The 27,199-nt window shown below is 38.2% G+C and overlaps 1 protein-coding gene across 3 annotated transcripts in view; it reads right to left on the bottom strand.

Moving 5' to 3' along the window:
• Window positions 1–3,119: 3,119 nt before the first annotated feature.
• The window catches only part of SPAG1 (sperm associated antigen 1), a 38,324-nt gene continuing 14,244 nt past the window's right edge, over window positions 3,120–27,199 (bottom strand). For all 3 annotated transcript variants that reach the window (XM_069005239.1, XM_069005240.1, XM_069005237.1), the window contains 10 exons: window positions 25,862–26,024; window positions 21,540–21,965; window positions 21,058–21,157; window positions 18,744–18,896; window positions 13,790–13,962; window positions 11,102–11,243; window positions 10,085–10,211; window positions 6,734–6,898; window positions 4,453–4,830; window positions 3,120–4,290 (listed from right to left, as the gene is read on the bottom strand). In XM_069005239.1, coding sequence (XP_068861340.1) covers window positions 4,159–4,290; window positions 4,453–4,830; window positions 6,734–6,898; window positions 10,085–10,211; window positions 11,102–11,243; window positions 13,790–13,962; window positions 18,744–18,896; window positions 21,058–21,157; window positions 21,540–21,965; window positions 25,862–26,024 — 1,959 coding nt within the window. In that variant the 3' untranslated portion in view covers window positions 3,120–4,158. The remainder of the gene's footprint in view (window positions 4,291–4,452; window positions 4,831–6,733; window positions 6,899–10,084; window positions 10,212–11,101; window positions 11,244–13,789; window positions 13,963–18,743; window positions 18,897–21,057; window positions 21,158–21,539; window positions 21,966–25,861; window positions 26,025–27,199) is intronic.

Below are 27,199 nucleotides of genomic sequence, written 5' to 3'. Positions count from 1 at the left end.
TCTGCTGTCGCACCTCACTTGTGTGCCAGGCCAGGTAACTGAGTATCCTTGAGATGTGACTGTCTCAGCACCTGCTTGCACACAGGTACCCAGTAAGCTGCAAGGCACAGCTCTCCTTGCACCAGATCCTGGTGAGCTGGCTTGCCAAAAGGACTATTTTTGCTTCCATCTCAACAATAAGGACATTAAAATTCCCAACAGCCTAAATTGGAGTGGCTGTGTTTAGGCACCAGACCAGTGGTGAGGGGGTTGTGTGGGCTTGAGCTTCCCTTTCCTCGCAGGTTGCATGCTCAAGACATTTCTGAGCAAAGCATTCTGTGTGATGGGCACTTCATCCCCTTATAATCCCCCTTGCTTACAAGGGAAGCCACTCTTACGTCACTGACTGTATTTACAAGGGTGGCATTTAGCAAGGAGCAGCAGAGAAGTGGCACAGGGTTGCAAGGAAAGGGCACTGCCACAGCTGGAGGCTGTGCCTCCACTGAAATGTTACATCCCAAGGGGTGGACGCAGGCAGGCACCCAGGGAACGAGCGAGGACTCAGGGGGAGGTGATATTTCGTCCCCATTCAGCCAGCTGGGGGGAGCCCCTGCTCCAAGCTGCCAGCCCTTTGTCCCTTGGGTAGCTGCAGCTCACAGGCGCTGAGCAGAGTTCCACTGGCTTGGGTCATAAATCCTGATGTAGAGCAGGGAAAAAGCTTTGTTCCCTGCTGTTCAAAACCAAGTTGTTTATTGTAACGAACAAGTCTAAGTCTTCTGCAAGGTCTGGCAGCCACAGGAGTAGCCCTTTATTTTGTGCAACTGGATTACGTAAAGCAGAGCAGGTTCTGATGAGTGGAAATACATCCCACATAAGGGCATGGACTGTGGTTTGCCAGCACCTGGGCTCTCACCACTGCCTGCACCCCTACACAAGGAGAGTGAAAAGAGTGGTAGCCCTGTGGTACATTGACTTTTTGGCCAGGGAAGCAACCACACTCTGCCCTGGTAGCACCTCTACCCTTTGGGTGACAGCAGCTGTTCAGCCTGGAGCTAGCTGGCTTCTCAAAAAATGTCAAAATTTTTCAATGAAAAATTTCATTTGAAGGACCAAAATAACAACTGTGTGACCTTCTGTTCCCATGCTATTCCCTAGCCCCAGACTGCATTTTTAGTGGCTCCAGAAAGAATCTTGCTCTCGTATGAAAACCATGGATGTGCTCCACAAGCAGCTGGGTCTCTGCAGGCCTGGTTAGCTTGGCTGGACAGGACACGTCCTGTGTGTGTGGCTGCATTGTTGCCACCACAGGGTCACATTCACTCCCCTGCTCCCATCACCTGCAGAACCTGTGCTCTCCTCCTGCTTTTGTCCCGCTGCTGGGCTGGGTTGGTTTGTTTTTACAGAGGTGGATGTTAACACTGAGGGGATGAGTGATAAGCCAAGCGTGTCCCACCATCCTGGGATTTGGGTCTCCCTGCCACAAAGCCAGGTAAGACATTTGGGGTGCTCCTGCCCCCCCCCCCCCCCCCCCACTTTGCCCACTCTGTTGTTTCTGGGCGCTGTGTCCACACTGAGCCCGTGCACTGCAGTGCTGAGGTGGCAGCTACGGTCTTACTTTTGCCTGGCAGAGCAGCCAAAGCTGCAGCAGAGATTATGATTATGGAGGGCAGAGGGAAACAAAAAAGCAGCATAAATAAAAGGCTGAGCACAGAGTAGAAACAAGATTTAAAATATGGAAGTGCTCAAAAGTCAGAGGGGCAATATAGACCAGAGTGTCAGGAATGGGGGACTGCCCAGGGGGAGATAAGCTCCTGGCCCAGCGAGGAAAGCAGGAATTGAGCAGCTCTGTGGCTTCTCCTGCTGACCATTACACAGATGGGACACAAAACGTGTTTTGCAGCAAGTTCCATGGTGAGCAAGGAGCTACTTGTGGTCAGCAGCTGCTCCAGTGCCACACCTGGGATGATGCCTTAGGTTTTAACTTTCATATTTTTCAAATCCTGTACTGCCTAGTGTGTAACTCTGAAGTTTCCTGTAGCCTGTTCACTTCTGCTCTCTCAAGCTAGGTAGATGTAACAAAGCCTCTCCAGGCCTGCTCTCCAAGGACACTCAGACTGTCCTAGGCCAAAAATGTGTAAACCAAGCCTCTAAAGGGGGGGCAAGCTTGGGGAAATTACCTCATTAACTGAAGCTTTGAGAATTAACCCTGATACGCAAATGAACCAAAGTTACAAAAGTGTGAAGATCTCATGACCTGTCATCCATCTTGGGGTCCATCTTGGCAATAGCCTCTGGACTCCCCAGGGTGTATCTTTGAAGGCCCTTCAAATAAATATCTACCTTCATTCCCTTATTCTTGTCTAGTCTGTGTTTTTAGGTGGCCTCTCAAGGCATCAGGGATGCTGTGGCTGCCTCTGCAGAGGCCACTTGGCCTCACCTGGCCAAGGACATTGTCTTTGACAAGTGACCCCACGTTTGCTGTTCAGCAGCAGCTGTTGGGAGCTGCAGAGATTTCTCCCACTGGCCCTGAGGCAGTTTCCCAGACGAAGGCAAGAGGAACAGACTTAGGCTGGGCTCACCTGTCAAACAAATGGTGAAATCCACACCTTGATATTCCATTCTGCACCCCATGCCTCCAAAATGCCTTCCACTGGTCTAATGCTGCCCCTTCAGTTTTGAAGACTGGTGCCCTTGGCTTGAGCTGCTCAGGCCAAATCAGCAGTACAGTCCCTTACAGGTGTTTGATTCAATTTTTCTCTAAGTTCCATGTCTTTAGAAATTGTTCTGCCTCTCCGTCAGGCCCTCCCACATGCTGTCTAAAAAAGTAGCCAATCTCAAATGAAACCTGAATGAGGCAGGACCCAAATGACAGAAGGCAAATGCCAGTGTTTTATATCTTCAACCAGCCAAAGTTCAGGGTCTGCCTTAATCTGAGGCAATCACACACACAGGAAGTGAAAACCTGTTAATTGCTAAATATCAGTTGTACTGATGATGCTTTAGGAATTAAAAGACTCATTCTTGGCACTCCACGATGAAAGTCATAATACAGCTCAGAATTACAAGCCTAAAGAGTACTGAACGAGAAAAGAATCCATAATTTTACTTTTCAAGAAAAAACTTTATTAATTAATATATACCTGAGAAAAATTTTCACTGGAACAATATACTTAATGATATCTCTGAAGTGCTAAGTGAGTCTGATATACATTTATATCACCTGTGCAAAGAAGGCATTCGGGTATTTGAAAAATTTAAAAGCTTCACCTTTGAAGGAACTTTGTCAGAATCAAATATAAAACATAAGTAATGCCTGAAATAAAAACAACAAACCATACTGGTCCAAAAAAATTGTTTTACTTTTAGTTTTATAACTGTATCTGTAAACAGAAATAGCTGGTATTTTAAATAATCTCATTACAAACCTCAGAGCTAAATACTTCTATTGTGAAGTGCAGCCACTTGTTCTTCTGTCACTGCCCAAACAAAGTCAGAAAACCAGCGATCCTCTGACACACACAGGAAGAAAAGTAATCCTCTGCACTAAAAATTACTCACTTGTTAAAAACATACCCATCCATTTAATAACTGTTTCCATGACAAGCTAATATATTATTCATTCCCCTTTGTTGTTGAGATGTATTGAGCCAAAATATTTAAATCTGTTTTGTATAGACCAGGAATACTGAACAAACAGATGGCCTATAGTAGTTTTCTGAAAAATGTTAATACTTTTTGTAAACTCATTTTAGCAAAGTTACTGCTAACTGACCCGTTTATCTTGAAGACCCTTCTTTATCACAAGAACACAGAACTCACAAAATGATGTAACAAGTGATGACTGAAAGTGTATTTACCTACTGTACCATCAAGGTACTTTACACTGCACATATAATGTAAAATGTATTTTTCTGTATATAATTAACCGTGTAAATAAAATCAGTATGCCAAATGAAATGAACTCTCTTACTGAACACACATGGGCATTAAATTCTAGAGATGTATACAACTACAAGAAGAAAAGAGCAGCAAGTTTTAAATGTGCATATGCTGTCAAAACAAAATAGAATTCCATCAGTCCAGGTGAAGACCCACTTGAATCCAGGCAAGTCTGCAGCGTTCGTTCATTCATTCATCTACACATGCACTATATGCATGCAGCCAATAAACTTTAACTTCTCAAAGTTCATAAACCTTTTTAAGTCTCTCAAGATCTTCCAGCGAGTACTGAGCACTCTGGCTTTCTGAAAGTAAGTCGAACAGTTGCTGCACCTCTTCTTTTTCATTTTTGCTAAGAAGGGCCAGCACCACCTGAAAGAAACCCCCAACAAATTATTTTATAATCAGCACAGGTTGACTGAAAATCATGGTATCTGACAGATACAAAAATCTGTGCATTGTTTCCTTTTAAGATACGAAAATTTCCTTTAGATTTCTGTGCAATTTAAGTACACATTCAGTCTAGGTTCTTACCTTAAATCTTTCTGCTTTGCTTAAGTAGAAAAGGTGCCGATATGCAAGGCCAGGATCTTTTCCAGCTACGTAATGTTCCAATGACTGGATAAAAATCAAAAGGATTTCTCCTTCAAGTTTGTTACTTAGCAGCACTGGCAATTTTTTTGGATCAGTAACTGTTAAAAGATCTGCACAAGCAGCTTTATCCTTATTGGCATTCACTGCATTTATAATCTGACCAAAGTCATAAGCATTGGATGGTTCTGAAACACAGAGTTTCTCAGAGGATTTTCGTGGCACAAGCTTTGGAACAGCTTCCTCAGCAGGAACGTGACAAGTCTCAGCATCTTCTGATGTAGCAAACTGTCTCTCTTCCTGTTCATCAGGTTCAGTCACCTTCACAAAGAAAGTGGCAACAGATCACTTAATGTGGACATAACCTGAAACTTCATAAACTGCATATATCCATCATATCACTAGATTAAAGATGGCATCCTGCTCTTCCTAAAAAAAAGGCACCCCTGTTCTTTCATGTCTTACTGCTCCCCAGAAAAGCAGCTCTCTAATTCACCTTTAAAGGCTCATAGTCAAAAGTGTGTATTTTTACACTGCCTTTCACTGCCTGGCACTGCACCAGGAATCACACCTGGCGAGCACTGGAGAAAGGAGGGCTCTAAGAGAAAGGAGGACTCTACACATGCATTAAATGTGAAGTTCCAGAAGATAAGGAGAACTGGAGTCAAGGTAGAAAACAAACATGTTTCATTTCTCTGCTGTGCCTCCAGGGCAGTACAGGCACATGGCAGCTGGATCAGGTTGTTTGGAGTCTTACTGTGGAAGGAGAAAGCTCAGCATGAATAAACTGCCTCACTGTCCACTTAACTTCTCCTGAGATTGCAGCCTCTATCAAGTTTCATGAATCAGTCACTAGAAAATTAACTATGGGGCCAACTACACTTGCTAAAATCTATTTCAAACCATCAAGAGTTGTGAATTTAGTATAACCTGACTAAAACTTACTGAACAATGTCTCTCACTGCCAAGTACTTTGAAAAGTCTGAAGATACTGTATTGCATAGAACAGGGGATTAGTAATTTTTGGAAAATACTGCATTTGGCTTACAGACATTTTGTTCTGTTTTTCAACAATCCTTAGAATTGAGGGAGAAAATGTGACTGTCTTTTATATAATTATAGCTCAATTAACATGGAATAATGATGATAAATTATTTTTCTAACTTTATTCTTCTTTACAGTCTGTTTTCATGGAACCACCTTGGACTACAGAAGGTAAAAGAGGAGAGCCTCTCCACAGGGGCAGTTGTAACTATGACAGCAAACAAAAATGCTTCCTGCATCACACCTAGAAAAATTACCAGTGCCAGCAATGTAGTTAGCTGGTCTCTGAACAATGTGGTCACTTCCCAAACCTCCTCTAAACGCTTTCCAGGTCCCTTTGTTTGTCACAACTCAGAGCTTAACAAACACTATACCAGCTTATGCCCATTACATAAAATCCATGAGCTCGTGACAATCTGAAGTACTTCAAGAACGTTTTTTTTTTCTGTATTAGTAACTGCAGCCTCCATTATACCACATTCTGAAACTACATTACTGAATTAGAGTATCACTGTACAGACTGTAATTATGTATTTTAACTGGACATTTTTAAATGAAAAGGGGAAAAAGAATTCTTAAACGACCAGAAAAGCTACAATCCAAAAAATCAGATGACTGAGAAAATCCTTTCATCACCTAATTCTATCCAGAACTGTGCAAAGCTAACATTTTGATCCTGTACGTAACATTACATCCTGTGTTTCTTTTGTAAGATCCTACATATGTTTTACTCTTGCTCTTTAGGGCAGGATTTCATTTTTCTGACCCGTAACTTTAGCACCAGCATAGGAGCAGCCAGCACATCTGCTGACAACAGACCTCTGCCAGCACAGCCCCAGAGGCTGCCCAAGAAGTACAGACTTCAAAAGCAAAACTGCTACTTCACAGCTGCATTCTGTAAAACATGTATTTCAAAGTTTAAGCAGCTTTTGTTTACAAGGAACATATCCTCAAGTTTAGTGCCATCTAAATGGACTATTTCCCTTTTTGCTGTAGTTCTGAATACGCTTGTGAGCAGTCCAAGCTTTATCACACGTAAAAATCCTCCAATATGCCCTCAAAATAAAACCATCCCCCCAAAGATACAGATTCAAGATGGGCAAACAAAAGCTTTAACTTTATCTCTTCAAATGTGTGGCTTCTGTTGTGTTTGCTTTTAAACAATGAACAGGTATACCACCTCTTGTATGGTTATTTTCTTCCCTTGCTTTTGTCGACTGCCAGATCCAGCACTGCTGTCAAGGTCAAGCAGTCGGGTTACATCCTCTAATTCCTTTTGTGCTTCAACAACATTTGGATCTATTAGAAGTACCTTGTTGAAATCATCAACACTGGCTTCATAATTCTGTAAATAGAAGAAAATATTTTTCTCATAAGCACATCACTAGAAAAATAAATCTGAACTACCATACTGTCGTAAACAAGTAAGAAAGGTAAAAATACTGGGATCGGGACACTAAGTAGACAAAAATAATCTAAATATTGATACTGTAATTTCATTAGAGGGGAAGAAGGAAATGAGAATGAGTTTGAGTTAATACTCTGTAACTAAATACTTCCAATTAAATATGTAATATGAAATAATTTATTCTCAGAAACCTATTCCCTGTATCAGAGAGCAAATTATTGAAGTTTTCTGCTTTTAAGCATAATTGCTTATAGTGTAACACTACTTCACAATGAATACAATATGAGTCCAACAAGTCTGCATACTTGCTTTGCAAATAAGAGAGCTAAACTGAGCTTTGATTAAAGATGTATCTTCCTGGGCTCCAATCCAATGGACCATCTCCTACAGTGAAATTTTGCTAATACTTGAGGAGACTGGGATTATGTTATGAACTCTGGGCTAAACAAGATTAGGACAAACACACTGACAGAGTGGCATTAGGAAGCAGTTCCTCAATAACCAGTCTTGTAATTTGTTTAATGCTTTTATTTTGAATTTTTTTCCATATAAATTACTATTTTTAGACTAAATTTTCTGGAGAGATGAAGTTAATAGCATCAATTGAGGAAGACTGGAATTATCACGTAGAAAAACCAAGACATCTCAAGGGCTGGAGTATCAGAAATAAAGATGAAATGTAGCAGTAAACAGTAAAAGACCATGCAGACAGTAAAAGACCAACATAATTTCTTGTGTGAGTGGTCTAGTATTTCTTCTGTTCCCCAGCAGTATTGTAAGGTTACTATTAAATCATTTGTATATCATGGAAAAAAATAAATCCTCGTGTACCACCTGAGGTACTTCCTCAGCACCTCAACTGTAACAGAGGAGCCAGTGTCCAAGTCACTCATACTCTTTCCCACAGAGAATATTTTGTTCTACACTGGTGGCCAGTATTCAAGGTGCACAGAGGTTGCAGGATGTCAGCAGGTGAACTGAAGCCTGCCAGGTCATGAAGGAAGAGGGAGAGAATGAGAATTATGTGTCCCTAACAAAGGAATGCACAAAGGGGTCAGGGGCCTTTCATCAGAAAGCCACTACTAATGAAGTTAAATAATTTGAATTACAGCTGTGAGAATTCACAAATTATAGAGAAATGAGATTCTGGAACAGACTTCTGAAAACAGTAACAAGGGTCAGCAACCAACTCTACTGAATTTAGAACTGCAGCCTCCCAGACTGCCCAACAAAAATCATAAGATGATGACTGTACCCAAAGCAAGAGAGTGGACTACCACCTGTAGGAGATGGTGTTTGGGGTCCTGTGTCCTATGTCACAGGCCTAATGCATCTCACTAACACTCTTTTCAGATCTTCCCTTAACTACATCTCGGTAAATCTGTAAAAAAACCACCTCATTTACTACATTAAATTCCACTGCAGCTTTTGTGGTTAAATGTCTGGCTATTTGTATACAAATAACACTTCCCACCTTAGCTAGGTCTTTGCCAAACTACATGATTTTAGCTTATATAATTTTTCATTACAGAGTCATTTGTCAACTTCAGATCACTTTCGTTATTCTCTCTGGTTTTACCTATCACTCGTATCCCTGAAATTAACAATAATGAAGGCATTAAATCCAACCACAACAAAACATTTTGAGAGTCTTCAGCTCAGACTGTCCTGAAGGAGTTCACGAACACTATGTTTCAGGTTGTCTTCAATAATACAAAAATAGCAATTTTTTTCTAGGATATGCAAAAAAGCAGAAGTTATTTCTCCAATTCTCGACCTTCTTCTTGAGTGTGAATGGGTAATACCCTTTTTTCCTGTCTGGTAGAATCACTATGTACTTATATTTATACTGACTTTTTATCACGTTCAACAACATAAGGTTAGAGATTAATACCAGGTAGCTTAGCACAGTTACAGAAAAAACATTACACAAAATTAGGACTTTTCACACTTTCACAATTTCATAGTTACTGCAACAGAGGAAAAAATGTATCACATTCCTAGGACTTGCATTTGGAATTATAACATGGGTTGAGAATAGGCTGGTATGCTGCTAAGCAGAAACAGGCTCTCAGGTGATTTGTAAGCTGAGACACCATCAGGTAGTTTTTTGTTAAGGCATCAAACATAATGGAGGTCTGAGGTTAGTGTCCATTTGAAGGATGAAGATGAAACTTGGTGGACCTCCAGTCCACTCCTGCAACATGGAAGAAAGCACTTCAGATGCTTGTTTAAAGACACTTGTAAATTTAATACAAAGCAGGTGACAAGAGCTGCCATCGTGAGCCTACAGAAGCAAGAAGCTGATAATTCAACACTGAGTAAGAACTGATGGGTAGAGCAAGGATTGCTGTGGGAGAATTATGGAGGGTAAAGGCTAATTTAACGTCACTCAAGATGGGGAACCACCAGAGGGAGGGACAAACTGAACGACATGTTCAAATGATGGAACATGAGATTTGAAGTCACAGATGGATATGAACAATGTGTCTGCATTTATGATGATGAGGTAAAAGGGTACTCTAAAAACTGTATGTAAGATGAGCGCTGTAGAGACACCACCACGTGCAGGTGGAAAAGGCTGAGTACTGACATTGCCACAGAGTGACAAAGTACAGTACTGAAAAAGGGTTGTAATGCATTTGGGGGAGAGAGAAAACAATAATTAGAACCCTGGTTTAGTATGTCAGGCACTTAAACATGAGCAAATGCCAAGACAGCTTGAGATTTTAGTTTGGACAGATGAAGACAGACTTGGAGAGAATCCATTTGTCATCAGCAAGTTATAGTAAACTCCTTGACAGATAAAGCAGACCAGGATACCCAGAAGGAGAATACTAGGAACATTAGAACAGATTTGAAACTTGCTTAAATAGTCTCCAGTCAATCCTTACTTATTACAGTATTCTTGTATTTTCTCAAATTATTACATCAACATGCAGGTTTTTATGTAGCAAAAGTATTTATATAATGTTTTATGTATGCCTAATGCTCTACAAAGTAATAAACCATCACACCAAGTACTTTGTATTCACCCATTGACAGCAACTACCTCATTGCCTTTGAAGACGATAAGCAAGTTTAGAAGTGCTGAAGCATACCTGCCATGTTATTTTTCCTCACCTGTAATCCTTTGTACGCTAGTGCTCTTCTATAAAAAGCTTTAATATTAGAATCTTCTATCTGAAGAACATGATCACAATCCTGCTTAGCCTCTTCATATTTATACAGTTTCAAGTAACAGAGAGCTCTAACACAGAAAAAAAGAATATACTGCAATATAAGTAATTCTACACTGCTGGAGTGCCAACATTATCTGACTCGCAAATGTTAATTACAATACTTCACACAATTCAGTCTCAATGGATTTTTTTTAAAGTACATAAAACCATTAACTATCAAGAACATCACTGGAGAAGGCCAATTCCTGCAATAAAAGTCAAAATTCAAGTATCCCTAATGCTTAAAGTTAAGCAGATATGCAAGTATTTTAAAAGCAGAGCCTATGTTAGTATAATATGATAGTACAGTGGTTAATGTAATATGGATTTCATACAGCCATTCTGGGTAAAATAGTCCTCTGGATTAAATAAACAACACTGCACTCTGTACCTAATTATTACTTGGAACTCTCCTCTTCAAGTACTGGTCTAATCAAATCCTTCTTAAGTTTGTAAAAGCTGGTAAGATTACAGCATAAAGAATTATACTGCTGAATTAGGTCAACCTTTAAAATGAAGCTGATGTATGACTGTGTTCTTTTATTTTCTCAGAATGTACATTTTCTCTGAATTATTACTCTTTGTATCTGAGATACTGCTACTGCATGTTAAGTTTTTAACTCAAATCATACCAGTATTCTCAAAAAATGTTGCAAAATGCTATGCTAATTAAAACACCTACTATTGCCTACTATATTTATATAGACGATTTTAAGATATGTATCAGTGACATTAATACTTGCTCCCCTTGAAAAATGCTGTTTAACAATAAATCCATTTTGTTATTATGAACACTTACCAAGTAGGAAAAAAATCCCTTTTTCACAACAGTGAGTGAAGGTATGCAAAATCCCTATCTGCAGTGAGAAAACGTAACTACTGTTATCCCACAAAGCAGCATTCGATTTTGGATCTTTACCTGTTAGTGTAGACAGTACATTCCTCAGTATTTAACTTCATGCACTCACTGTATTTATTTGCAGCTTCTTCATATTCCCCCATTTTTACAAAATCATTCCCTTCATTTTTCAACCTGTTGAACTTCTCCATAGCTTCCTCACCTACACCACAAAAGGATCACAGTGTTACGTAAGGTCAGTTCATTAGGGGTAGCTGCATGATCTGTGCAGACTAAGGATTAATGCCTGGCGATGGAGTCTCTCTGTAAGTCTGCATGCGGCCATTCCTGTCCCCAGCCTCCCCTGCTGCTCTAACAAAGGCATAAACCACCAGATACATTTGGCTCAACAAATACTTCCCCATCCACCAGCGTAAATACTCTGCTGAAAATAACAGGAATGCAACAGACAGCTTTAAGTTTTCACAGTTTCTGTGTGGTAGAGAAGACCTATCTGTCTCCACTGAGATCCTGCTTTTACAATGGTGGAGATTTAATCAGCAGGACTGAAGGCCTTCCAGACCTCCACCATCACACCAAGGTAGCCATAGTTTGATCTACTATTCTCTTTGCAATCAACCACCACAATTACTATGCTAAACTGACAATGACAAACAAATTGTCACATCAGTTGGAGTTAGGGATACATCAGTAATATTCTATTAACAACTATTTATAAAAGATGCAGTGAGGAATCTGGAAATACCTAACCACACTTTTTTTTTTTAATTAAGAATACTGTGTTACTCCGTAATTGACTTTCCTTCTTAATTCCACATCATTTGCTGCAGATTTTTTTGGTTAGGCTACAGTTTTTAGCTGTGTTTGCAGTGAAAAACTGATCCCGACTGCAGCTTCATGCCTCTGTTGTGAGCAAACAATAATTAGCAACATAACTCTAAGTAAACCATAGTGAAATAATCTACTTTTTGCACCCTACTGAAGAATATGAGCCCCTTGCCAAGCTTCAGATTTTCAACACTGTATATAACCAACAATTTTAACCAATAATTAAACTCACTGAGTTCTAGGAACATAGGAACATTTCCTATGCCAGAAAACTACATGTGGACTTGGGGAAAAAATAAACTACATTAAACACACAACTAAATTATAACTCTAGTTGTAAGACACAAAGAGAAACACACAATTGTTGCAAAAAAGAGTCAGCCAACAGTAAGGTTTAACTACTGACTGAACATTATTGCTGGCAGCCTTTCAATACCAGCTATCGCTGTCAGGTCTCACTGATGCAGCAGAGGCCTGAGAAGGCAACCAGAACCTTAGAGTCAGCCTTCTGTGAAGAAAACAGTTACACAACAATTGTTTAATAAACACAGCCTAAACAAAGCCTGGTCTATTTGAAATAGTCTGAGACATGTTTTGCATCAAAATTCTGCCCAAGCATTTGGAGGACATTTGGTATTGCAGTAATGCATTATAGACAGATAACCCCACCACTGGGACATATTTGGCCAACAGCCCAGTTACAAACTGCAGTCACCCTCGTATTAATCAAGGGGAGATTATCTTCAGTACTACATTATACTGAAATAAACTCAAAGGGAAACCAATTAATACTTGAATAAGGAATCACAGGGTTAAAGCCTTTGCAAAAAGAGCGTTTGATGTCACTAACAACTGAATCAGAGAGCTTCCTTCACCTTATTTACTGAAGAAGAAAAATGAAAACTGCAATGAAGGGGAAAAAAAGGAAATAAGTTTCCTAGTGTTCAGCACTCAGTGATTATGCATAGACAAGTTCAGAACATCTCTGAAACATGTCTCCTGAATGTCTTCTGCCAAAGTTGGATGTTTGTTTGGGTGGTGGTTTTTCTGGGGGAAAACTGTGTTGTAACTGTATGATGATGTCAGGGAAACCACCGATGCTCATCCTGAGGGGCATCAGGCACAACATTGCCAGCCAGGCAATGGAGGGGATTGTCCTGCTCTGCTCTGCACTGGTGTGGCCTCACATCGAGTGCTGAGGGCAATCTTGGGCACCACAATGTAAGAAAGACATGAAGCCATTAGAGAGCATCCAAAGGAGGGCCACGAGCAATGGTGAAGGGTCTGGAGGGGAAGTTGTATGAGGAGCAGCTGAGGTCACTTCATCTTTTCAGCCTGGAGGAAACATCTCACTGAGGTCTTCAACATCTTCAGGAGGGGAAGCAGAGGGGAGGGAACTGATACCTTCACTCTTGTGACCAGTGATAGGACCCAAGGAAGCAGAGCGAGGGGAGATTTAGGTTGGGTATCACAGAAAGGTTCCTCACTCAGGGGGTGGCTGGGCACTGGAACAGTCCCCAGGGAAGTGGTCACAGCACCAGGGCTGACAGAGTTCAAGAAGGGTTTGGACATGGACAATGCCTTCAGGCACATAGTGTGAGTCTTGGGGTATCCTATGCAGGGCCAGGAGTTGGGGTTTGGTGATCCTGCTAATTTTGCCGATGACTATTTCTGCTGATTTTATGTAACTTCAGAAATTACATACTGCAGACTACATCACTTGGTTTAAAAACATTACCATAACTGTGCTCCACAAAGCACATTAAATTCAATCACGTAAGTGACAGTCATCTACTTTGGCTTTTCACAAAGGTCTCTAAAAAGTACTTTCTAAAGCAGTTTCTTTGACATTGTTAAAATGCATTCCATTTTCTAATTAGGTTTTTTCCCTGAATGTGTATTTGCATTAGCTATACATACGATTCATCTGCAATTGTTCTTCTCTGTTGATGTCCATAGTACTTGGCTTATTTTTCGAAGTGAGGCTTCCTCCATCCCACCTGTGTAGCTGAGCAGCAACTGGAACAACTGGAATTGGTGGCAGCTTCTCCCTCCAACTGGGACCATCCTGATCTATTAAAGTCTTTGTTATTCTGAAAAAGAACAGCCCCACCAACATGACTTTTCATACATTTAACTCGCACTTTAATTAAACTTACAACCAAATTAAATAATGCAACATTCTAATTTAAAATAAAGCCAAACCTGAACAATTATCCTTAAGACTAATAAAAAAAAATATTGTCACAGTCAACAGTATTGCATCCATTTAAAATTTATACTTTTTCCACTTAGAGTATTATGCTGCTCTTTAGAAGACAAGCTGATTTCAGCATGACCTGTAAATATTTAAGCCAATGACTGATTCTGCAACTAAGCTCTAAATGCTGCCTACCACATCCAGTAAAGAAATATGAAAAAAAAAATCCATGTATTTATTTTGTTTATTCTTCTCAGCCGTTCATAGGTGTTACTTATAGTAAGTGTATATTACAACGTTCTCAGGCAAAATGTGATACTTAAATTTGCAAATGTCAAATGAAATCTCTTCCACAACAACTGTCTAAAAAAAGCAATGCAGGTCACAAAGTAGTTTGCATTAAGTTGCATTTTATAGTTATACAGTCAGAAATGTATCAACCAATCCCCATTTAAAAATACTTTAATTATATAAAGACTGTGTCTTGGGGTGACTTGATGTTGTATTTCCTATTGCTACACTATGCCCAGAAATTAGTATGAAACTGAGCCTGAGAGGGGAGAGAGAAAAGTGTATTTTTTCAAAGCAGTCTGTTTTCATGTTCCGAGGTCACAGAGATAAAACCTGTCTGCTTCTGCAGAGCAAGGGTGGGGAAGCAGCCTGCTTGCTTTCCAGCCAGCTTTTGGCCAGTTTTTCAGCTCCTTTTCCTCCAGAGAGTTGAATTTTTGTTTTCCTGGGACTTCTTTTTTTTGCCTTCTTCTCTGCTGGACGGTTTCAACATCAGAATACATCGGGAGGAATTTCCACTGAGGCCTTGGCCCTGGAGGGGGGCCCACCACCCTGTCCCATCTCCAAGGAGGGGGAGAGAGAGATTATGGAAGGACTCTGAAATTTTCCCAGGTTTTTCTCTCCACAGCGAGAGGTTATATGATTTAGCATTATTATTCTTTTCCTGTGTGTTTGTTAAATAAATAGTTTTTATCTCTTTCACTTTCCTTCGAAGAAAATTCAGTTTTTCCCGAACCTGGTGTGGAGGAGGGGTGATTGTAACCTGCCTTCTATCAGAGGATATATTTCTAACTTTGGCCAAACCAGCACAGACTGTTTAGTCTTTCTTAAACCAACACACACATATATGTCAACTATTTCCATATATGAGTGGTTCAATCCAAAATCCATTTAAGTGGGAGTTTCCCATTACCTTCTTCTCTTTTGGAGAAAGACGTAAGTAGACATAGGAAGTGAAGCCATTTAAGATTTCATGGTTCCCTTCGAAATTTTGTAGTGTTTAAAAAAAACCACCACCAATTACGAGAGTAAGAGTGAGATACACATCTAATCTCAAAATGGGCTTAAGAATCAAGTTCAACTGGTAATAAATCTAATTTGTACTTTAACAAAGGAAAATTCTGAATTGAGTAGCAAAGCAAGTCATATTGATAGTACAGCAAATAAAACTGAAATTTTTATATCAGGTGCACTTCCATCTAACACAGGTGTGAAAAACATACTACATGAATACACACCCCCAAAAAAAAAATTAAGAACCTTGAAAGTGACATGAAGAACAACACAGAATGAACATAAATTACCCAATGGAGTTTTCTTACTTACTTCTGTTCTTTTAAAGTATTTTAATAATAGCTATTAAAAAAAAAAAAAGCATCAGTATAATACTTTGGCAACAGAGTCAGAGCACTCAAGATCATATTCTTTTCCCATTATGGTCTGATCAAAACACCGATACAAGAAACAGCACCAGTTCTAATCTCCTTTATGTAAAATAGAAATTACCAAAATATTTTAAAGAATTATAGAGATTAAAAAGTCTGTTTGTAGAGCTATATAATGAGTGAGTTTGTCTTACACAATGCTGCATAAAAAACGTGGTTTTAACTCGAAAGTAAATTTTTTCATTCACAGAATATCACATTCCATAGTATAATGCAGTTGCTTTGTTTGTTTTCTAAGTGACCAAAAAGACTATTTTAATGTGTGTTAACCGCATATGCCCTTGCAGGGGCTCTCCACTGCCTGCACCATTCCTAAGTATTTCATAGGACATACCAACAAGGTGACTTGTCCAAGTACTGCTCTGCTCTAATTTTACTAAAACTTTAGGATTTTAATGATAGCCTGAACTCAACTGCTAAGAAAAATGCGGCACAACACCATAAACTGAACAACCCAAAGATTTACTCAGGTTGTTTTATTAGGCAACAAAACAGTACACTTCATATTAACACATCAATTAATTACATTTAGATATTTCCCATAGAAAGTAATGGAGCAATTCTACAGGAAACCAGAGTCATACTGACTTCCTATTTATTTTTTCATTTATCATAATGGGCTTAAAAAGTTGGAGGAAGAAACTCTAATTCATCAAAATCCACTGAAAGAATCCTGCAGTATCTGATGATAACTCACTTCTTGTAATATCATAATGTAAGCAGAGTCTTTTGCAAAAATGCATACCTGTGTGCCATGATTAGTTTAAAAAGCACAGGTGTCTCATGAAAAATCTGGGACAAATACACTCATTTCCCACCACCAACACCCCAACTCAACCCAATAATCCTGCAGTTCTGGAGCTGATCACAAATTTCTTTCTGCAGCACAGTCCTCATACAGGACCTTGTAAAAATAGCTCCCAAGCCATTTCATGCAATTTGCTCACTGATACTAAAGGAATTGAGACAACTGGAATGAAACTTTAATTTAGTAAGACAAAATGCATAAATGTATTTCCACACATTAGAGCTTCTGTATTTCTAACAGGGAAAAGCAAAAAACGAAACACTCAAGAGGAAATTAAAATACACAAAGCAGGAAATCCGTGGGTGTTCACAAAGCTAGGAAAATGCCACTAATTAAAAGCATGCTTGAAATGCAATTTCCAGTTATTTGGCATACACCATTAAAAGAGACAGTTCTCCAGTTTATCTAAAAAAATCACCCCAGGAACCAATAAAGGACACAGTTTAGCATCATCTAATCAATATGATAAACAGTCAAATAACTGCATATACTTGTTTGGCTTATGTACATAAACTCAATTATTTCCTTTTGATTGCATAATGATCAGGTAAAAGCTTGGTATTAAAAATATGCAACTGCTTATAAGGTTTTTGGAATGTCTGCTTAGCTATGTAAACACAGAGAGACAAGCTTCAACATGGTTTATCAAACCCACCCTCAGACACAAGCAGGATGATGAGTTTTTCCTGTCAGCATCCTATAGCATCACCATCCAACTTCCCACAGAAAATTAAAAACAAAAAAATCCTCCAATAAAAGAAGGTTGTTAAGACCTATCTTCCTAATATTAAAAAAAAAAAAAAAAACATTTGGGGTTGTCCCTTTAAGTTAAAAGGCAGTAATGTTTTCTTAAAATTTGTTTTTGGAAAGGTCTCTTACTTTGGAAATGAAAATGAATACTTTAGTAAACAATTTCAGTTGAATTTACAAAGATAAAATATTTTTTTTTAAATATAGTTGAAGTTAAATTATGCAGGAGGTCTATGGTTTAGAAACTAATAATTTGCAAGCAAAAATGAATTACCAGCAGAAGAGAAGAAGGAAGAAGCAGCTGAAATAAGGTGATGGGTTGCCAGGGAGGAAAGAGTAATGAGCAGTGAAGCTAAAAACATAAGGAAGGCCTAGAGAGGAGAAAAGGAAGAGTGTTAAGGGGAAAAGGGAAATAAGCTTATTACTAAGCAAGTTCCAAGTCAAGGAGAAATATGAAAAGAATCATCTGCAGATAAAATAAGCTAATGAGATTTTTAAAAAGTGTATTAATTACACAGGTACCAGGAAAAGCAGTTATTCCACCAATCCAAGTGCTCTATTATCACCACAGATACAGAAGATCACTAATGATTTGTTGTGTTATCAAAAAAATAGGACTTCTAAGAGATGATGAAGTGTCACAATTTCCTCTGGTCAAATAAGCAGAATTTAAAGAAAGATATTATGGACTTTTTAATGAATAATGCAAGTGCTCATGGCCTTGCCTTAGGAAGAAAAAAACCATACTAGATTCCACTGTAAGAGTTACACACGTGGATTCCCACTCAGTGATTAATGGCTGTTCTGTTTTCAACTTTATAGTATTACAATATAATTAGAGAAATTCCAACGTCTTCTCTTGGCAGCAAGAATTAATGTTTAAAGAATTAATACTTGAAAATAATATTCAATTATATTTCTTACACCTCTAAGCTTTGTAGCCAACCACTGTATTAAGCTATTTCAGTATTTCCACAACTGCAGCATGCAGGATTCACACTTAACATAAATCTCCAACTTCCACAGAAAGACTGTTAATATGAAAAGGAACGGGATGTCAGAGAAAAGGCATGGACCTTAAACTAGTACTTTATATAGTGTAAAATAGAAGTCAGGAAAGAAAACAAGTAGAAGCACTAGTAAAAAAAAAAACCTTAAAACATTTGCAATATTACATTTTTGAAAAAACAGTAAAGGGACTCACTGCCAGGAGACAAAAACTGAAATTATGGGAACACAACTAAATGAACAGCTGATCCTCTAGTTATAATGTACTAGTTGTGCAACAGCTCTGAGGGTACAGAATAGAGGGAGCATATAAAACAAATTCACATTCTACTTTTCTATTTTGACAGTTATCAGAAAATTTCTGTGTGGAGTTACCTGTTAGCACTATCATTTGCTGCCTGGATGCTGCTGTCTATTTGTAGGACTGTTTTATAATCAATGTATGCCTGTCGATACCGCTCCATTGACTCATTTGCCATTGCTCGGCGTAGAAGAGGCTTAAGGGAAAATGGCTGAAGCTCCAGAGCTCTGGAGAAAACAAAAAGAAAAATGCAGGATTGAAAAAGAGTAACTGAAATAATAATAATAAAACTATTTTATAATATACACAACTACATGTAACTCTGTGACTTCAGATGGCACTTAAAGTAAAATAACTAAGGAAAATGGGTCTAAAGTGGTTCATATTAACACCCTAAATTACACCCAGTTTTGAAATTGTTAGTGCTTTTACTACAGCTTACTGTACTCAAAACCCTATCTTCCATCTGGAAAACTGCTCTCATTACCAAGACATTATTAAGGTAATGGCACCTGCTTAAGAGCAAAAGCTATTTTTCTTAAGTCATGCCTAGATCTACAAGGATTTCAAGTATATGGCGCTTTTGCTTACATGACTTTCAGTTCTTCTTCCTTAAATGAAAGTATGCACTTAAAAACCCCATTGAGTAGGACATGAATATACACCTGTCTTTCTTTGGACTTAGGTTTTTGCCTGCCTTTTGTCTGTTTACACTTTTGATTGTCTGCCTGGTCAACACCAAGATCAACCTTGTGCAATTAGAACTCCTTCCAAACACCATGCACTTTTCCAGCAATATGAAGCAGTTCACAAAGGCTTTATTTCTCAACAACTACCTTTTTTCAATGATTCTTGCTAAAGAGAAACTTTTGAAATAGTGAAATTAAGGTTAGTCTAGACAATTTGATTTCATGAAATCTTAAAGCAATCCAGACTGAGATGTCTCAACTTTCTACTACAGGTATGGATGGTCAGCTCCAAGATCAGACAAGGTTGCTTGGGGCTTGATACAGCTGGGCCTTGAAAACCTCCAAGATGGAATCTCCGCCCAGCATCTCTGGGCAAGCTCTTGCAATGCCAAGCACTGTTCATGGGGAGAAGGTTTCTCCTAATATAACCCTACATAATTTTTTACTTTGAAATCAAGTAACCTATTTGTAGATCATCTATTATATTGTGTTGCCTACTGAAGATTTATTTGACATTGCCTAATTTATGTGTGTTTGCAGGTTTGCAGTTCTGCTTCCCAGTCTCTAAATTATTTCTACCTCTGTTATTATTTCTACCACTAAGCATCATGGGTCCTTGTGCATCCAGGAAATATGCATGACATTAAGGACAGTATCATTAAGTAGTAAGAAAAAAAGCTTCTAATTGGTAAGAATACAAAACCTAAAACCTTTGTATTACTGATTTCAGCTGAAATCTTACATACTTCGCACTTTCTTAATAGAAAAACGTGATGGCTCTTAAATATGCTATCTCAGCCAGCTGTTTGTGATCCTGCATCTATTTTAACAAAATCCTTCTAATAAGTAATTTTTTTTAGGAAACTTACTCTGTCAGGTGGAATATATACAGCAAGTTAAATGTTTTGTACCTTTGTACCACAAAGGTACATCCATATTTTATTTTTCGTTTTGGAGGGCCTTTTTAATAGTTGAGTTCTGCTGTACAAAAAATCTCAACTGATTAATTAATATGATTTCTAATTATTTTAAGATACTTTTTTGCACCTTAAGCCTCAGCATTACAAACTCAATCTATGAAAATATTAAAAAACCCCAAAACATCAAAAATAAAGTAATAATTTAGTGGGACACAATGTTTGGAAGTTATTGACGGTGTCTGATCTTCTCTAACTCCTGCATCCTTAAAAGCCACAATAAGCAGGAAGGATTTTAGTTCAATTCCTTAACAGCTGTAATTACCATTTATAATGATGTCAAGTATATATTAAAAAACTGCAAGCCAAAACAACAAACCAAACACAGAGAACACACACACACACACACACCCCCCATACATGTGCTCAAAAGCAATTTCCAATACTGTGATAAGTATCTGGCTTAACAAAGCTTTTATATGTAAGTTACTGCAGAACACCATTGTCAATCTGCTTTTATACTAACGATATTAATCCTGCTACGCATTTCTGTGTACACAATAAGCTTAAAAACTGCCTTTACACAGTAAGACAGTAACTTAAAAGTTATTCCTTTCCTAGTTTCCATGTGACTGTTTATGTAACAAAGGTATCTGTCATTTGGACAGGGAATCAGACTTTATTGATACTGTTCTGAGTCAAACAGCACTAGCACTGTATCAGTTAAAATGTTTAATCATCACCAGGAATGTTGTTGCTCTACATGGGAGGTTCCAATTTACCTGTTACAATCCTGAATGCAGTCACTGCAGTTCCCTTCTTTGAGGTAACATGCTGCTCTGTTTGAGTACAGGATACTTAAATCGTCTGGACTTCGTTCTCCTAAAAGAAGTCACAATTAAAATCAAATAGTATTACTGAAATTAGGCTCAAGAATTAAAGACTTACATGCTCCAAGTTGCACTGCAGTGATGCAGTTTGCTAACACTGTGAAGCAGTAAAGAGATTTCTTTTATCATGTCTAGAATATCTAAGTATTCAAAAATAAATAAATGCTAACAGCTCTACCGCAAGAAAATTGAAACATTATTTCACTCATTGTCCAATATTTTCTGTCACGTGAATTTCTGTCTACTGAAATGACAAAAGATTTACTGCACAGTAACTCCTGTCAAAAATCCAGGGGCAGGCTAAATTTGTTCACTTGTAGGTCCTTTAAATCATCTAAACAGTTCTAGATTTAAGAATAAGGTATTAAACTCACCTAGACCAATGACATATTCAATTGCTTCCGAATATTTGAGCACAGCTTCTCCAAACTGTCCACTCTTAAATAACTCATTTCCTTCACTTTTTAGTTTTGCTGCAGTACGAGGAAGTGAAGTGGAACTGCCACCACCAGCCGACTGAGACGCTTCTCTATGCGATTTGGAGATCTCCTCAGCTTCGGGGCTTTCACTCTTCTCATCACTGCGTAAATAGCCATTAACTTCACCTTTATGGTCTGACAAATGCTTTCCTGATTTCTTCTCTGATGCGCTTTTTTTTAATCCGCTCTCATCGGAGTCCTTCTGCTTGTGCGTCTCTCTGTCCTGCGCCTTGCTGCCGCCTTTGCCGTGGGACTTTCTGTGCGCGTTGCCCATCGCGGGCTCCCCGGCTGCCGCCCGCGCTGTGGCTGCCGCGGCGGAGGCTGCAAGGGCGTTAATGAGCGGGGTTAGAGACGCATCACCAGAGCGAACTATCGGCCTGCTGCGACAGGGGGGTGCTGCAGGGAGACACCGACCAAAGCCTGCAGCATCCTAACGCTAGGGGGGCTTATCTGCCTCAGAAAACACTGCTAAGGACACAGAAGAATTCCTACTTACAAGTAACTTTCAATTGTTATTGAGAAGGGGTTACTGTGAAGCCTCATTGCTCCATGCTGGGCACATGGGAACCCCTGTCCTGCGGTGTCAGAATGGTACAGGGCTCACCTTGAAATTAACTCTTTAAATACAACCTATTACAACACGGACACTTTGATTTTCCATGACCATATCAAAATGCTTGCATGTTAAAATTAGATCACAAGCGAAAAAAACAGTAATGTTATACAAAACTCTCCTCAAATATAACATAGAATAGGCAGGATAAAAGCTTATAAATCCTTCTCAAGAAGATTTCATTTAGACATGTCAAAAATCCTTTTATGCATACTTGTGATCATTCAACTTTTGTATTTATTTATTACAAATTTATTTAGGAAAAATCATAGAATAAGGATATTAGATAGTAACATCTCTGTCTTCTTTATTCTGCTGAATTCCTACCAAATTAGCACCGTAGTATTCAAATACAGATTTCTGCAGAGCCTGACTCTCGATACCACTAGTCACAGAAGGACAACTTGTCTTTTGGTACTATTAAAATACTCTCTTCCCCTTCACTTGATGTGTTTATCTGTCCAACAGAATTTTTTCATATATTGGAGTGATACTTTCAATTGACTTTAACTAAACATCTGAAGCTGACTCAATACGGATGAACTCCAGATGGTTCCAAATGAAAGAAATAATTTTTTTTTAAACACACAAAATGTTACTGAAATCAAACTGAACAGGATGGGAAAGCATAAGACTTGTAGAAACAATTGATGCTTTAGTGCCTCCTACCTAACTGTAGTCCCTGTTTTTAAATACCATGTTTAATAGTAAGTTCATACTCTACAGTGGGAACAACAATAGGCTAAATCTACCCACACAGACATTTTTGTAAAACGTAAATTATTTATATTTGAGACATCCATCCACCCATCCAACTGGTGGTGCGAAATATGCCAAGAAGGTTTAAAGTCTATTTGCTAGGGAGAATGGTGGTAAAAAGGCATACTGGGCAGATGAATGAAGACAGCAGTATATTAACAACTCCCTTAAAACACATGCTAAAATGCTTTCATTGTACATACACCAAAACAGAAAAAAAACTTTAAATGTCACAGATGAACAGGTGATAGGACGAGCTTTTAGAAAACACAGCAAAACACTCTCAAAGAGCATCCCAACTTCTAGACACAAAGAAAAAGCAAGGCAGGCACATGTGATGTGAATGTGCATATTACTTCCTGAATACAGGAGGAAATTTCCTAAAGATGAGGTGCACAGAACCAGTCCCGGACTAAACAGGAAACATTTATAGCATTTGGAGTCTGGAGTCCCCCTGACAATAAGAATACTGATAGTTACCTTGCTTAGCTGCTGGGTAATGCTAATTAGTTAAATATTTCATGTCTGAGTAAACAGCATGCAAAAAATTGTACAGCTATACTTCTCAAATATAATTCTCATTGTCTTTTAGTTTCAGTGTTTATAAATAATGTTCTGTATCTACGGAGAAATGTATTCATGAAAGCAGTATTCTGGGCTAAAAAAAAATACCAACACTTCTGAACTTTTCTTAAAGGGAAAAAAATAGTCAAGACATTATAAATTCCAAGGAGAACTTAAAGAAAGGTACTGAAAAGTATGGACAGAAATTTGACCAGAATGACAACAAATACACACTAGAAAGAATTTTAATTTATGTTATTACTAAAATAACAAACTTAAAATTGAAGGACCACCATAAAGCTAAAAAAAACCCAAACCACTGAATACTCTAACAGGAATATTTGAAGTTTGGGGATCGTTTAATATCATATAATATATAATATTCTTTAATATTGCAATAGACCAAGTAAATACCACACAATTCAACAAACTTTTCTTAATTAAAAGGGGATATTTAAAATAGATCAATTTATTTTTACACTGTATTTATCACTTGAGGTTCTAACTAATAGAAACATGTCAAAATACCAGGTCCTTTTTCAGGTACATATATGATTTTTAGGTTTTACAGTATCTGAATACTGCTTTTTAGAGTCTCTAGGATGCAAGCAATTTTCCATTTCTATGGGTACATAAAGGGTTCTATTTACTTTTGCTTTCAGTTAAATAGAAGATGAAGAGAGACTACACTCTATTTAGACTGTTTTGCTCAAAGTTCAAAAATCAACTCTTCAGAGCTAAAGAAAACAAAAAATATTTTGATTTTTTTTCCAATCTCTAAATTGTAAATTTAGTAGGAATGCATTAGGCTTACCAACTAGAATGTGAAAAAAACATGACTACATGACTGGGCTACATGGACTACTGGACTGTTTATGACTACAGGACTAGACGTTTAGTCTACTTATTGCTGTTAGGTTGACAGAATGTTTTCATTCATTTACTGAACTGAATTCATATTTGTTTCCAGTTGTACAAGAAAACATAGAGTAATCTATGAAACTGCTTGCCACTTAAATCTCAGAAATACTTATGTATATCACAGGAACACATTTGCCATTGGCATCAGTAGACAATCTTCCTTATGTTTAAAAGCCTAACCTTTCATCAACAGAATGGATGTCTTCCTATGGAGCTAGAAGGCACATAGCCATCTGAATGCTCACAATAGAAAACAACCCCAAATTAACTGACATTTAAGGCCAGGGACATGATACACCCTTTCTTCCAAGGTTTTAGGTAAGGAGATTTGGTAGACACCAACTGATTTGGAAAAATGTTATTTTCCCTCATTTTGTGCCAATAATGCATTATTGTAATCACACATGTACAGTCCAACATTCACAATTAAGCTGCAAAACCCACAGACTGATTTAGTTTCAAGATAAAACACACAAAACATAAAAATCACAGCTGTCATGCCATGACACCTTAAAGAACCAACATAACCAACAGAAAAGAGAAGGGTGAAATCAGCCTCAGGATGTTATTCTGTTGCAGGCTGGAGGCCAGCCACGCAGCTGAATCTAAAAGCAACCTGCCAATGCAAGCCTTCATAGCCCCTGCTGCCCCACTTCCTCCTGCAAGCCGTGCATTCTGATTATGCCAGTGGCTTCATCTCAGCAGCCGTGCATTTAGTCACACACTTATCCAGGAATGGGAGATACACTTCAACTGCTTGTACACTACATACAGTACAAGAATTACATGTTGTTTACCTCCAGTATAAACTTTCAGAGCACAGAGATGACCTCTTACAATTTAAAAAAAAAAAAAAAAAAAAAAGACAGTTTCCAAAACAAACAACAACAAAAATTACAGATGTTGACAAATTACACTTGGCCATTTTTACACCATTTGATGCAAGCATGGGAAGAAAAATGCACAAGAAAAATATGCTAGTAGAAAGGCAGGAAAGCTGTGTGTGAGAAAGATCTCAGGAACAGAAAATGTTCTCTAACACCAGAAGAAAATTTTAACTGGGTTCACATCAAAGGACAGGTATAAAATTACACAGAGCACAGGAATGTAGGTGATTTATAGCAGCATTTTCCATTTGCCTCTGTTATGCCCATTCTAGAAAGAATTACAAAGATGTGTAATAAAACTGGATTCTAGATTTCACACTCAGATCTACTTTAAGTAGTCAGTGTAATTTTAGTCTTCAAACAGACAAAATTCTTTGCAAGAAAATATGGATGAATTTTGTGAATAAACATTGCAATCTCAAAGACAACAATTTTTTCCTCAGGACATAAAATAGGAAATAATATGACATTACTTTTATCTCCACCACGTCTTTCACATTCTTCTGTATTTTCCCTTCTTTCTTCGCCGTTTTCTGAATCATCCAGCTCTTGAATAAGTATTCTTTTTCCTTTGCCTTGAGGCTCAGATACAGGCTCTAAACCTCTCAGTTTCTCTTCAATCTCTAGCAGACTTTTCTATAATACAGGAAAAAACCAGCAATATTTGTTATGTATATAAATTACAATTTATGTACAGCAAATACATTCTGTTAAATAATCCATGTAAGATCCTGAAGAACTATCAAGATAAATGTTGCCAATATAAAAAGAGGGTAAATAAATGTGAATTTTCCAAGAGTCAACATCAAACCAAGATAATTGGTCAATTTCTCTCTCTCTTACAAAGATAGATATAAGGTATCTTCACATCTTTGTGTGAAGATATCACATAAATAAATAAAGAAATACTTTCTTGAATGCACTGCTTAAGCAAAAAAAAAAAATTTGAAAGGCAAAAAAGTAGATTTATGATTGTGAGATCTGGCATGGTCTACTAAGAAGAGATGTGGAAAATGGGCTCTCTAGAGAATCTCCAAAAAAGCCTAAAATCAGAATCAAAATTTATGCTATGGACAATCTGATGTCAAATGGACATCTGATGGAGAAATATAACTGAGACAACCAGTTACAGTCTCTTAACCAGAACAGTCTCTTAACAGTGCAGCAGCAGGACACAGTTGAATAATGATAAGGTTTGCTCCTCTTGTAAGAGCTGCAATTCGATGATCAAACAGTTTCTCATTCCGTTACATTTTTCCATTACTCAAAAAACACCCTTTAACTGCACTTAGAATTGTCAAGGTTGGAAGAGACCTTTAAGATCAAGTCCAACTGTTAACCCAGCACTCAAGTCCAACTGTTAACCCAGCACTATCACTGTAACTCATAAACCACTAAACCACTTTACAGTGTTAGAGCAGAGTAAGACACACCCAACATTATGTGCTATTCTGAATGTAATTCCATGCTGTGCAAGGAGTGCAATCTCAGTACTTCCTGTCTCAAGAAACAGGTAAGCACAGGATCAAGCAAAGATTCACATGGACAAAGTACCTTGAAGAATTCCAGCTACTGACAGGCAATTCACTTTTATATTAGTGATTCTGGATATAAACGTGCACTCTGCGTATGTTCCATACATTCATATTTAGCTCAAGAGGGTTTTGAGGATCCTCCAAGCAATGAGAAACTTGAAAAAATGCCCTGCCAAGCACTTGTCATTTCTAGATGTGCCAGCCAAGGCATGATAGCTGGCATGGATAAGGACAAAGTACAGACATCTGCTTTCAACTACAAAAGCACTGCTCAGC

Source organism: Aphelocoma coerulescens, chromosome 2 (genome assembly GCF_041296385.1).
Source record: "Aphelocoma coerulescens isolate FSJ_1873_10779 chromosome 2, UR_Acoe_1.0, whole genome shotgun sequence".
NCBI lineage: Eukaryota > Metazoa > Chordata > Aves > Passeriformes > Corvidae > Aphelocoma > Aphelocoma coerulescens.
This window is presented reverse-complemented; position numbering and strand designations above follow the sequence as displayed.